At 38.5% G+C, this 14,780-nt stretch overlaps 1 protein-coding gene across 1 annotated transcript; it reads right to left on the reverse strand.

The window, feature by feature from the left end:
- Window positions 1–4,523: 4,523 nt before the first annotated feature.
- Window positions 4,524–14,007, reverse strand: LOC105443708 (phytanoyl-CoA dioxygenase domain-containing protein 1-like). Its single transcript, XM_030997316.1, has 9 exons — window positions 13,981–14,007; window positions 9,830–9,976; window positions 9,225–9,300; window positions 8,757–8,860; window positions 8,043–8,127; window positions 7,279–7,404; window positions 6,416–6,532; window positions 5,537–5,663; window positions 4,524–4,947 (listed from the first exon to the last, which is right to left on the reverse strand). The coding sequence occupies exons 1-9, from the start codon at window positions 14,005–14,007 to the stop codon at window positions 4,896–4,898; spliced, it is 861 nt and encodes a 286-aa protein (XP_030853176.1). The 3' UTR covers window positions 4,524–4,895.
- Window positions 14,008–14,780: the final 773 nt, after the last annotated feature.

The following is a 14,780-nucleotide window of genomic DNA, read 5'->3' on the forward strand; positions in this document are numbered from 1 at the left end:
ATCCAGTTTACACATTTGGAGATTTATCTCGAAATTAATACGGGTCTTAAAACTAGAGAGGAGATTACCTATCCTTTGGAGGGTTTATAATACACTGTGGAAATAAACGTGTATGATCAGTTTATTTAAGTTGAACAAACCTTACATATAATTATAAACATGCCATATTTTCATAAAATTTCAAATATAAAAAAGGTTAACTCCCTGTTTAGGTGAATGAAAGATCTTTTCTGGGGGATTTCTTGTCCTTTTTTGCCAGGCCATGGGCACAGTCTACCTAATTAATGGATGACGCTGCCTACCGATGACGCTGCCTACCGGTTATGACAGAGATACGACAGGGTCAGCTCAGAAGTGTCATCTACTTGGTCTTAGTCAGGATGTTGTCCTTGATCTTGTCAAAGAGGACTTTATGAAACACATCAGGCGCGTACACAGGGGGGGGGTTAAACCCCCCTTTGGTATTTTTTTTGTGTGTAAACCCCCCCCCCCCCCTAAATTTCTCTAAACCCCCCTCCCCCTTTTTTTTTTTTTTTTATTAAAAAAAAAAAAAAAAAAAAAAAATTCCCATGGTTGACCTTAAAAAGCTGACCTTACCCCCCCCCCCCCCCTCCCAACGGAGCAAAATGTCAATTTTTCAAATTTCGGGACCAAAAAAAAAAAAAAATGTGTCCTCTTAGCCCCCCCCCCCCCCCCCCCCCCCCCCCCCCCGCTTATTCAGCGGCTGGCTGAGTCGTTACGAAATTTTCGGCCCGATTTATAAATGTTAAACCCCCCCCCCCCCCCCTTTGAAAAAAATTCTGCGTACGCGCCTGAAACACATAGTGGACAAGTAGCCACTGACGCTGATTTAGTCTAGAGTAGAGCCTAGAGGTTAGTATTATGACGGTTTTGATTTTCGAGAAACGGGGCCCCAGACTCGTCCACATCCAGTACTCAACCAAGAGAAAACTATTGGGGGCGTTGCCAATACCTAATAATGTCAATAGATAATAATAATAATATTCTGCTTTTATATAGCGCTTAATAGATGACATCATCTTCCTTCATGCGCACGAACAGGAGCAGTTTAAAATACGGCTGCAAGAATTTCAAGTTCAACACAGCGCTCATTTGGACAAAGAAAATCCCGAAAAAAGAACCCTTAAAGGTACTATGTCCCATTTGCAGGCCAAAAAAACGAAAAGGTTAAATTCCAACGGCATTTGAAGGATAATACTAATTTAGAACTTCCCTAAAAAATGGGAGCTTGAAAATGTCTTTAAGTGGGAAAATAACGAGTATTAGTTGTCGAATCGACTTAAGAGCTATAGAGCCAGTAAGTAAGAGTCTGATTTTCAGACCATTGTACCGAATGGTCGTAAGTTTTATGCTGCGCAAAGATTCAATCAGTTTAATTTTGGCCATTACAAGAAGTGGGTTACTGATGTAGACAAATGCCCATGTACCCTTTACAGCTCATTGTATGTATGTTATTACCAAAGAAGTAAAAAAAAAAAAAAAAAGCCAGTCAGTCAATCAATAGTGTCTGACAGTAAAGTCTAGCAAGTAAACAGGTTTCCTTGCATAATTTGAATATAAGAACACTGCTAACGTTTAAATATCACAGATAGGACATACATGACATATTCATAATTCCTGCAAAGTTCTACAGAATTTGATGTTGGCTGCAAAAGGGACATAGTATCTTTAAACACATCATTCAGTCAATCTGGTAAATGGAACCAATGTATATTAGCCTAGACTCTAGGCTTATTAAAAAAATGCATTGGATATGAATACACTAAATTGAGTATTTTGGGCAAAGTTTTGTGGCCACAACGTTTGCACTGGAGACCCTAAGGTCGGCTTCTGCTTCTAAAGAGAGGAGCCGACCCTACCCAAATAAGAGGCTAACGAACGAAAGAGAATTAAGTAAAACTAAAAGCGACAGACATTTTCGGTCTCATCCATCTTAATGTTCAATGAAACAAAGATGATGGAACTTAAAAGTGATGACAAAGTTTAACTTGCCTGTTTTCGCTCTTCTTTTGATGACATTCTTGATCTTGATCAACTCTCAGCTCGGTGATGCGAATCTCATAAAGGCTACTGTTGAAGTTTCTGACTATGCAAAAGTCAGGCTACTTAAGAGCGCGTTGCCGTTTTGCAATATGGATAAAGTCCTTAATGACATTCTTTTTTCATTTTGTGTTTGTACAATTGTTTACTGGTGCCAGTTTTAGTTTTTGTTTTAAGTTAAGACTAGTATTTCATAACTGACGATTTTGCAACATTTACATATAGTTCTAGGCCTTGAGTCTATATCTCTCCTGCCTTGTTTCGCCGCCCTCCCCCTTAATTATTCTATACCTCAATACTAATGTCTAGCCTTTACATCATCATCATCATCATCATCATCATCTATACGGGAATGTAGGATATCCTGTAGGTCAGTCCCGGTCAGATCACTTGGTACATTAGTAAAGGTCTATAAATTAGTCCATGTGTGGATGTCAGACTATGCTATAACAAATTAGTGTTTGTCTGACCGAAAAGACTTCAAGCTGTGTTTAAATGAGTTGATGCTGGTAGCAGTTACTAGAGACACTGGTAAAATGTTCCAAGACTGGATGACCCGATTGCTAAAAAATTTACTCCTGACATTCAATCGACATCGAGTAGTGAATAACTTCAATGAACTTACAAATAAGAACTCGTGAATTGTATTAATTTATTCATTTATAATTTCATATTGTACTGTCAATTTAGTTATTTTATTACCCTTTAGGGCTAGAATTTTGTAGTTTTGTTCATTTCGCTTTTCCTTTATTATTGGTAGACTTTTCGCCAAATTTGTATCCGACACACTTAAGTCCCATCTCTACCCCGAGTAACAAACTTCAACCACGTCACCACATCACACTGAATCAGTCATGATTATCTTCAGCATTATTACTATCATCATCAGCAGCATCATAATCATCGTCACGATCATCATAAACACCATCACAATCATCATAATCATCATCATCGTCATCATCATCATCAATACTCTCCCCACAATACTTTGCCTGACAAAGATAAGGTGCTCCGACACATGCTATGATGACGATTATCCCGTGGTCCCAATTTCAAACACTCATCAAATTCTCATCTTCACTCCTAGACTAAACACTACACCCGACTCCAAACCTAACATAAATGCCCAATCCCAACTCTAACCCTTACCCCATACCTCAGTTGGACCAAATATAACTGTGTCTACAGTGTTACTCAGAATTCCAAACAAACAGGCAAATGTATGTATACTAATATAACTATTTTTTTTATTTTTTTATATTCATATAGTTCTCTATTTAAAGTTTCTTGTCTTTCAGAAAATTCTGTACAATTTTGAAGAAGGCTACTGTAAGTAGTATGCACCCAAGACGTATTTCAACACAAGTTTGTTTGTAACTTGCTGGTCAAAACAACCCACATACTTCACTATAAACAATTTAGAATTAATTTGCTTCAATCTAATCTAGAGATGTAAATTAATTACCAGAACTCACCAAAATATATTATATACATTATATACAAAATAAAAAAATTCTCTTCTTTTGCCTCAAATGAAAGAGGATTTTCCAAACTCAAGATATGTAAGAAAACACAAATCACAAACCAAATAAAATTCTTGATAATATGATGCATTTTCCCCTTATTTAAAATATACAAAACCAAAATTAGAAATTAAGAGAGAGATTGAATAAAATAACCTTTTAAATACTCATAGCTTTAGATCTGTCGAATATACATAACAGATCATGTAAACAGTAAGCCTTACAATGGTATAACACATTGAATTCGCACACAAAAATCGCACACAAAACATGAATGTGCGGATGAATGACTCAATTCTCAATGACATAAAAAGCTGAAGGTGAAACAGAGATGTGTGATCCATTGTAATTTGCTTTTTTTAACTGTCAACATTTCATTGGCTGACATTATCACTCCCTGTTCTTATCTTTTTGGACTTCTTTTGAAAGCAACTTGTTCCAAAACCTTACAATATACACATATTCTTATGTACTCTTCCTCCAATCGTTTCAAGATAATTTCTTTCACAACCTAACTCAACTTAACATTTCATTTCATCTATATTGATCCATTGTAATACATTGTTAACGTACGTGGTGCTAACTTTATTACGATTTCGTTTTCACTGGCTGCCTGCCGTAGCAACAAACAGAGTTGACAAAAGACTTAACTCCGTTTCGTTGACGATCAGCCATGCACAGAGAAGACGAAAGACTTGGCTCATTTTTCCTGATTGAGGTGTCATATGAAAGGGCAGAAATTGAACATTCTAGAAATGTGATTTTCTCCTTGAAATTCAAATACCGCCCTAAAATGACTAGTTGGTTCCCCTCTTCAAATTGTTTTTAATCATTAATGCGTGAAATATGCATCATATGAGTTGCATCAAAATAATGAAAGAGGAGGATCTAAGTTTTACAAATATGTGTCATTTATTAATTATAATTGTGATTAAGTTGTGATAAAACATCGATAATTCTAGGTTTCGTTTTTTCTGGGACGCACTGTATGTACTCATGTAACTGCTCAATTACATCACCATTTATACGCAGAGGTTCGTAATATGATTGCCCCTCTGGAAATCAATAACATATAATTCGAAGATTTCTCCAATTGAAAATAGCAATTGCAGACTGATTCCCCGCTGTGGTTTATATCTTTATTGGGTACATAATATCAACAGGAACATCTCTATAAAAATGCGTTAGTAATCATACATACTACAATCATGAATTCATTCAAGTACAATTCCAGATTGTAAGCAAGGTTGACAAATAAATCTAAGCCCAGAATCTGTATTCATATTGTCAAGGCAGGATATAATGTCAGCTTTAGTCCTGTGTGTACAGCTGTGTAAATGGCTTCTCAGGCGTAGGCTGCAACCTAATTTTTTTGATTTTTTTTAAAATTGGGGTGGGGTGGAAGAGGAAAATATAAAAGATTTACATTTACACATCTTTAAGCGAATAAAAACTTGCATTCTTCAGTCAACAAATTCATGAAAAATAATGGAATTATTGGCAGAACAAATCATTTTATGATAAATATGATAGCTCAAGTAATATTTGCATGATGTGTGGAAATAAGCAATCTATGTAGGTCAATATTGCTGATGGAGAATTTTTGGTACAATAAGTCATAAACCAACATTCTCGTGTTATGCAAAGTTTGCTTTTTTTTCATTATCTTGCAAAAGAGGCAAAAATTGTTTTAACAGAAGGAAAAAGGCAAGCATTCTAAGATTCTAAGTGTTTATTTCTGAATCGAAGGTATTGAATACTTATTCCAAGCCCAATGATGTCTTGAGGAAATTTGTAAATTTTCGGCATCCATCACACCATGAACAAACTTTTATGAGGGTACTTTAAATTTGATTCAGAATGTGAAATAGGCCTATTTTGAATATTTGAATACATGGAATGGCATTTGCCCAAGCATGATACTTGTATAACTTGGATAGAATCAAACCTACCAGTTCTCTTTGCTCCATTCAGTCTTCTCAGACTCTGCAACATGGAATGTGTAGATATGTCGGGATCTATCCGATGTGTTCTGGGAACTCCTGTGAATAACTTTTTCATCAATGAGAATCAGTGACCCTAAAACAAAATGAAGACGTTAAAGGAAATAATGACCAGGACATAATGGCTATCTTTAGGATCAGACCATATGAGAAATAAAGCCTCATTACATCAATGGCAGATCGAGGATGGGAGGACCGACCCCTCCCCCCGCCTATTTGAGCCTTCGACCTTACAGCTAACTTTTACCCTAAAAGGTATTTGAAAAAAGAAAACAAAAAGACAACAAGACAACACCTAAAAGACGGATTACTTTCTGGGCTGTTGAAATTCGCAGATTGCAGTGATTGTTTTAAAATTCCCTGTTCTCTGACGGAAAAGGGAACTTATTTTCAAGGTATTCCCTGATATTCAGGATAGCTTGGAACCAAGAGCTGTCAACAAAACACATGTAGGGTCGTCCAACCGAAGGAGCCATAAACCGTCACCGGAGCATATGCCGTCCAACCGAAGGAGACGTAAACCGTCACTGGAGCATATGCCGTCCAACCGAAGGAACCGTAAACCGTCACCGGAGCAAATGTCGTAAACCAAAGGAGCCGTAAACCGTCATCGGAGCATATGCCGTCCAACCTATGAAACCGTGAACTGTCACTGGAGCATATGCTGTCCAACCGAAGGAACCTTTAACCGTCAGCGTAGCATATGCTGTCCAGCCGAAGGAACCCTGAATTGTCACCGGAGCATAAGCCGTCCTATCGAAGGGACCGTAAACCAACCTCAAAACTTTAAACTTGAAAAAATAAACTTACTTGAAACTTGAACCTTACCTGCTTTGACAGGAACCGGAATGAAATCCTCCTCAGGTACCTTCATGGGGTAAGGATCGCCTTGGAAGGAGGTTGCAGTGCCGTCTGGATCTTTAACCATTCTTGTTGTGATGTCACCTGTTCGGATAAGTGCAAATAAAAACACGAGCCTGAAACTTTGTCAGGTTCCGTCTATTATGGATGAAACTTACTAACACTATGAACATGACGGACAAAGAAAGAGGACAAAATATGCAGTTCCTCAGGTAAACAAAGGAACGGCCTTCACTACTTTTATGTAAAAATGTGTAGAGCAGGTGTCACATGCATATTCACCTGTTCTACACATTTTTACATAATAGCAGTGAAGGGATGTTCCTTTGTCTACCTGAGGAACTGTATATTTTGTCCTCTTACTTTGTCCGTCGTGTTCATAAGTGTAAGATCCTAAGTTACGGGAGATGCTGTGAATTCTTAATGATTTTTTTTGTTGTGGGTGTAGTGGTGGCAGACTCACTTTTCAAAAAGGTGACAAATAATTTACATCCTGGGCCAGGATGTAGATTACCATATAACCAACTAACAGGTGTTTGTGAACAGCTGTACGCCCTGTGAGGGACCCAATTGGACAAAATAGTGCATATAGCATTGATTTTAGATTTTCAAGTAGTATTCGGGACAGAACATCAAAATAATCTTTTCATACATAATAACAATAATACTACTACTATTACTAACAATATGGCCATATTTGCCTGGGGTAGCCTCATCTTTCCTAACAATTTTCTACCAAAGAGCCCTATAACATCATCACCCACAGGGGAATTAATATGAAAGAATATTAAGCAAGTTGCATTATATTTCAATTTTACTGAATTACTTACGTGAATGGGAACCTGGGATGAAATGCAGACAACTGTTATCAATCTCGGCATCCTCCAAAGCTATCCAGTAACCAATCAGTTTGAGGGGCGTGTTGTACATAAAGATTGCATCCTGATGGGCACTCACTGGTAGAAAAGAATACGAGAAGGAGGCAAACGGGTGTGTAAGGTAACCACGGTGACGATGATGATGATGATTATAATAACAATGAAAAAAAAATAGTACTTTAGCAGTAAAGATGATGATGAGGATAAAAATACAATAACAGTTTGCAACTAATGAATCAGTTTGAGGGGCCAGGTTTAGAGAAAGATGCCATCCTGATGGGTAGTTACTGGCAGTAAAGAGTAATTAAAAAAACATGAGGGTCCATACAAATAACCATGATGATGATGATGGTTAGATAATGACAGATATTCAATAACCAAGTCAGGTGTAGAATAATATAGCCATATAATAACTAATATAATGATAATGATGATGAGGATACAACAATTACACAATATTAAAGCTATCTAGTAATATATGAGCTTAGGAGGTGCCTTGAGGAAGATCCCATTATAACGAGCAAGAAGAGGGGGTTGATATCTGCAGCATTTACAGTGGGCAAACCTAGTGACCTTCTGTGATAAGATTTTACATTCAAGGCATCATTCTTCTCTAAATTCAACTTCAAACTAGTCTGCACTGACCATTCTTCAATTTCAATCTAATATATATTTTGGGGATAATAATATGATTTTCCTTTTTAAGAAAGTTTTACCTTCCCCTCCAATGTGTGGTGGTTTGAAGATGTACATGCTCTGCACAATAACAGGCTTCTTGAAGTCTAAGTTTCTTGCAATATCCTGTACAGATGAGATACGTTTGAATTATAAAAAAAAATGAGAAATAGGTGTCATGTAATGCTATAGTTAAAGGTAAAGACCAGTATTGGAAGCGCCCCAATTTCAAAAAATGAAATGGAAGCTCTTATTACCAATCATGTGAAAGAATATGTTTTGAATATTACATGACGATAACAATTTTGACGGGAAACCGCCTACTAATTGATATATTTGGTAAGTTAGTATATCTATATACTGTTGAGAGATACACTAAGAGGACACTTTTTTTGTTGGTAGTCCCCAAAAAATCGCAACGACTCAGCCAGCCGCTGAATAAGCGGGGGGGGGGGGGGGGGGGGGGGGGGGGGTAAGAGGACACTTTTTTTTTTTTTTTGGTCTCGAAATTTGAAAATTTGACATTTTTCTTTGTTGGGGGGGGGGCGGGGGGTAAGGTCACCTTTTTTTTATGATTTAAAAACAAAAAAAAAATCCAAAGGGGGGTTTTAGGGGGGTTAACACACATAAAAATACCAAAGGGGGGGTTCAACCCCCAAACTCCCCCCCCCCCCCCCCTGCGTACACGCCTGTATAGAATAATACGAGTTAACACCCTTCTGGCTCTCGGCAGATGATATTATCATTAGGCCTACCTGTACTTTCTTGGAACAGGATACCTTCTTGAAAGGAGGTGAGAGTTCATGAAGGGCATGACCTACTTTGTTGAGACTACAGTGTTTATCAACCAAAAGATTTCCTGTAAAATGTATAGAGTTGTAAATAGGTGATTCGATGTAATCAGGATTTACATTCACATCAAATTATCAAATTATAATATCACCTTGTAAAAAATTGTTAGCTTAACTTTCATCACGGGCAATGATAATTATAATAGACTATTTTCTTTCTATGTTGATAACCTCGAGCACCTTTACATTCCTAAAAAACACCAGTACTCTAAAAGTCTCATAAGGTAAAAGACAGTAAACTCCCAAACATTTTATTTTTAAATGCTAAAATACAACCGAATGTATTAACGTTACTTAAAATACCTAAAAAGTTAACCTGACATCCAGTAGATTTCCATTTTCAATCCATTACAAAAATGCGACAAACCATACCTTCCTTGTCCAATGCCTCTTTCTCAAAGAAAAATCTGATCTTGTCTCCGCTGGTCATAAAGTATTCATTCTGAAACTAGAAAACAAAATGCGAAATAACTTCTTCGAGAGAACGAAGCGTATACCGTATACCTTGAACCCTCAGAAGGGACTAACGACCAAAAATATATCTAGCTTTGTATGTTTGAGGTGAAAATGGGTACTATTTACCAGGTTGTAATACATGTGAAGAGATATTAGCAGTTTATTATCAAAATTAAAATCTTAATTAAGGTACAATAAATTCCAGTTTGGCGGGGGTTTGCCGCTTCATAGCTGAATGGGCGGCAGGCCTTACGTGTCCTCTTATCTTATCCCATGTTCCGAAGAATATGTGTGCCATATATCTAACCGAAATTCGAGCAGTTGCATACATGTAATTACCATAACAAGAGGTAGCCGCGGTAAAGTAATTAAGCTTTATTTACACTGTATTTGGGCATTCCTGTTTTACGACTAGTGTAACAAAATATTGCTGTAAGCCTGTAACCTAGCTACCGTTAGGTTGACAAGACCCATAAGTGGATTTTAGAGGAATATTTTGGCATTAAAAGTTATTATATTACCTGTGTATTCTCGAGTGTTTCAAACATACACCTTGCATGCTGTTTTGGATCCATGTTCTGGACAATGTAATGGCATTCTGTCTTGAGAGACTCCACCTCTTCTTTTGTCAGAAAATTCTCCACTACAAGGAAGCCATCCTTTTCAAACTATATAAAATTTAAAAATGTATATAAAAGATATAGGCAATGAGAAATAATACAAAAGTCTTATCAATTTGACAGGGGTATCGTTATCATTATCATTATCACGCCACAACGCCCCGGCATGCTCTGATGGCCTTATTTTAATAATAGCCACAGATAGATATCACTCATTTTAGATGGTGAGGTATAACAAACTTTGCCAAGGTGATGTAAAGAGCGAATTGTATTAAACGAAAATTAAATATGGGTCTATAAGCAAGGATGTCGATTTGTATCCGTGGTTGGGGGGGGGGGGGGATGATAGGTGCCAAAAAAAATTCGGCAATGGATCAAAGCAACCAAGAGGTAGAAGCGAGTGGCAGGTTGCACCCCCTCCCCAAGCGCGTAGCCAGGATTTCATTTAGGGGGAGGGGTAGTGAGCACGCGAAGCGTGCAAAGCGCGCTCTCTAGAGTGTTGGGTGCAGGGAGGGGGAATTTCCCCCCTCCCCCGCGTAGCGCGGAAGCTTTGACGTTTCATTAGATTATTAAAGAAAGAAGACGATTCGACGTACCATTCTCGACTCTCAATCATTGTTTGAATCAAGTTCCCCTTCCCCCGCGCGTAGCGCGGACGCTCTGACGTTATATTAGATTATTAAAAAAAGAATACGATTCGATGTACCATCTCGACTCTTAATCCTTAATGTTTGAAACAAGTTCCCCTTCCCCCGCGCATAGCGCTATAGCTCTGACGTTTCAATAGATTATTAATGAAAGAAGACGATTCGATGTACCATTCTCGACTCTTAATCCTTGTCTGATTTCAGTTCCCCCCTACCGCACGAAGCGCGAAAGCTTTGACGTTTCATTAAATTATTAAAGAAAGAATACGATTCGATGTACCATCTCGACTTTTAATCCTAAATGTTTGAATCAAGTTCCCCTTCCCCCGCGCTTAGCGCGGAAGCTCTGACGTTTCATTAGATTATTAAAGAAAGAATACGATTCGATGTACCATCTCAACTCTTAATCCTTAATGTTTGAATCAAGTTCCCCTCCCCCCCCCCCCGCGCGAAGCGCGGACGCTTTGACGTTTCATTAAATTATTAAAGAAAAAAGACGATTCGATGTACCATTACTCGACTCCTAATCCTTGTCTGAATTCAGTTCCCCCCCCCCCCAGCTTTGACTTTTTTATTAAATTATTAAAGAAAGAAGACGATTCGATGTACCATTCTCGACTCTTAATCCTTGTCTGAATTCAGTTTTCCCCCCCCCCCTCCCGCGCGAAGCGCGGAAGCTTTGACGTTTCATTAAATTATTAGAGAAAGAAGACGATTCGTTGTACCTTTCTCGACTCTAAATCTTTGTCTGAATTCAGTTTCCCCGCTCCCGTGCGAAGCGCGGAAGTTCTGACGTTTCATTAAATTATTAGAGAAAGAAGACGATCCGTTGTTCCGTTCTCGACTCTAAATCCTTGTCTGAATTCAGTTTCCCCGCTCTCGCGCGAAGCGCGAAAGCTTTCTCCTTGTCTCCTATCTCACCACGAATTCGTCACAGAGTTCATCTATGTTTACACTGTCCAGGATTGTCTGATGTTCATTGCAGATTGCTATTTTTGCGCTCACGCGCTTAATATTTAGCTCGCTGCTTTTTAACGCTGCGTCTTTGCATTTGGCGCACTGCATTTCTATGATGCTGTTGATTGAACAAATTGAATAAATTTCTTAATTCCTGAAAATTCCGTATGAGCGAGAATTCAATTTGTTCTTGTCTCATATACTTCGTAAATGTGTATGTATATGAAAATGAGATGGCAAAGTGTGTATATTGATGGTCATCTTGCGAATAATAACCATTAACTACTCTAATCGGGCTCTCATCATTAATTATTTTAATTTTTTTTTATGGTGAATTATTGGGGGGATTATTGTACTGGCCATCCCCCCCCCACCTGAAATATTGGGGGGGGGGGGAGATATATCCCCCCATCCCCCCCGCGATCGACACCCATGCCTATAAGCCAATGTCTTTTTTGTATTTATTATATTCATGTTCGCATTTTCTCTCTCTCTCTCTCTCTCTCTCTCTATCTCTCTTTCTCGGAGAGGAAGGAAGTGGAAAGTATAGATTAGCACTGCACAGTAAAAAAAACCTTTATTAATACTCGCACCCTGTTCACGGTCGACACCTTAATTATTGCCCGCACCATCGATTAAACTACGTGGATTAAACGGTCACGATCGACGAAAGGAAGTTGTGAAACTCAGTGGCGACCCCCGGTGACGACCATTCGAGGGGCAATATTGAAGAAAATGAAACACTGAAATGACTGAATCAATACATGAGCCACAGAAAAAGAAACAGCGCCATCTGATCATCATTGATGAAAAACTCGAAAAACAGTGTCGCCAGACGGAAATAATCTTTTCAGATTGGACAGCCTTATACTATAGAACCCTACAACAACAACAAACAACAAAGCAAATCTTCTTCACTGCTTAAAAAAAAAAGGCAGCAAATCCTTGCGTGTTGAAAGGTAGGTCATTCATATATTGCATTGACTTGCGCATGAACAAATGGCTCGAAGGATCGAGAAAACTAATATGCCAACTGGAGAAATAAACAAGCAATTCTATAGTCAATAGATATCTACCGAAGTTCGTTTGTTGGTCTAATCTATAATGTCATCTGAAATAGAATTTAGAATTCTCTCCTTGGCAAGTTAAAAACACCTACCAGGGATGGATCATGGGGCGTGGGGCGCCAAGCGCGTAGCCAGGATTTTATTTTAGGGGGCGGGAGTGGGTGCAGGGCGCGGAAGCTTTGACGTTTCATTAAATTATTAGAGAAAGAAGACGATTCGTTGTACCGTACTCGACTCTTAATCCTTGTCTAAATTCAGTTTCCTTTGACATTTTATTAAATTGTTAGAGAAAGAAGACGACTCATTGTACCGTTTTCGACTCTTAATCCTTATCTGAATTTAGTTCCCCCCCCCCCCCCCCGGGAAACTTTGACGTTTCATTATATTATTAGAGAAAGAAGACGATTCGTTGTTCCGTTCTCGACTCTTAATAGGGACTTTTAGATTTGCACGTCGACAGCTCTGACTGCAACATGTGACGTCATTTTAAGGCACTGCGCATGCGTCACGTCGCCTCAGTCGGCGATCGAGAATGCGTCAACCTTGATTTTCCTAAATCTAGTACGGTACTAGTATGCCGGTGCGCATAAAATATACAGTTCCTCAGGTAGACAAAGGAACATCCCTTCCCTGCTATTACCGGTATGTAAACATGTGTAGAACAGGTGTCACATGCATATTCACCTGTTCTACACATTTTTACATGATAGCAGTGAGGAACTGTATATTTTGTCCTCTTCCTTTGTCCCTCATTTTCCTAGTGTAACTTCCTGCATGCATGTATATCGCATCGAGTGCAATCTAAAAGATTTCTAATTGTGGTCAACATGGGCAGTTGAGTACGTTGACACGCATGATCAGTTGGCGTTCTTCGTGTTCTCGTCCACTCAATCTAAAAGTCCCTAATACCTTTCATTCCTACGTCCTCTTCCTTTCTTCTTTCTCTCTTTTTTGGCGTTTTTTTTTTTTTGGGGGGGGGGGGGTGGGGGGGGCGACCGCCCTTACCGCCCCCTGTCTACGGGCCTGTGGGGCGCACGCCCCTTCCCTTTTGACTAAAAAAAAAAGAAAAATGAAAATAGCTAAGAAATATTCACTTAAATGTTCGGTTTACGCATTCAGAAATGCCTGAGAATGTACCATAGAGCATTTTAGGTTCAAGGTTCTAAATTGTCTGGGGCCGTATGCGGGCCGCGGACCCCACGCCGGTAAAAGCTTTAGCTTACTTGTTAAGACATTTTACAAAATATCTAAAAATCTATGAAATATATCTTGATGTTTGAATAACAAAATATGAGTTTCATGCAGCCCTGCGCATCAACAGGAATCAACTGATATTTGGATTTCACTCCACCTTTAAGAGTAAAGAAAGGGTTTTACTTGCCTGTTTTCGCTGTTCTTGTGATGCCATTCTTGATCAACTCCCTGTGTATTCCACAGCCTGCACTGATTACTCTTTGTTGTTATTGTTGTTGTTTAATTTAGGCAAGTCAGTCAGTTTATGACCATTATTGCCGAATATTATAACAAAAATAGTTTTGAATTCATATTTACGCTCCTCTCTTTTTATATACCCTCTGCGCTTCAAACACCGTCCAGGGCGCATGCCCCCTCTGCTCGCGGAAATACCCGACTGACTGGGAAAACCCAAGGATTCAAAATGTTAGCGGGGTGAAGAATCTTTAAGCCTCTTTTACATGGCTGTGCCAATATACTAGTGTACAGAAAATGACATTTATATACTTTCAATATTTCAAAGAAATCTTTAACTAAGGTTTTTTGGGGGGTAATTTTTGGCTTCAATAGATGACCTACTTGATGACAATTGAAACTTGATGAAAATTAAATACAGAACTGCTCATATTTGTGCGAAATTAAAAACTTTACCGCCAGATGAAGCGCTCCATTGCCGATTTTCCTTTTGATAAAATGATTAGAAAATTGACATTCTGAGGGGGAAGAATGTTTTTATAAAAGAAAATAATGAAACGGAGCACGTTGTCTTTTGTGTAGTTACGTACAAGTTTGGGTCGAGATGCAATGCCATTGTTTACCTCGAGCACCTTTAAATCCCTAGATATGCTATTGTAACCAATTTATAAATAAATTGGGAATCCCACAGGAAATGCGATATAATTGCCATATTATGAAAAGAGTGGTGTCTAAAAAAAAATGAAAACCAGG

The sequence above is a fragment of the Strongylocentrotus purpuratus genome, unplaced genomic scaffold, assembly GCF_000002235.5.
Source record: "Strongylocentrotus purpuratus isolate Spur 01 unplaced genomic scaffold, Spur_5.0 spur5_scaffold_4, whole genome shotgun sequence".
Lineage (NCBI taxonomy): Eukaryota > Metazoa > Echinodermata > Echinoidea > Camarodonta > Strongylocentrotidae > Strongylocentrotus > Strongylocentrotus purpuratus.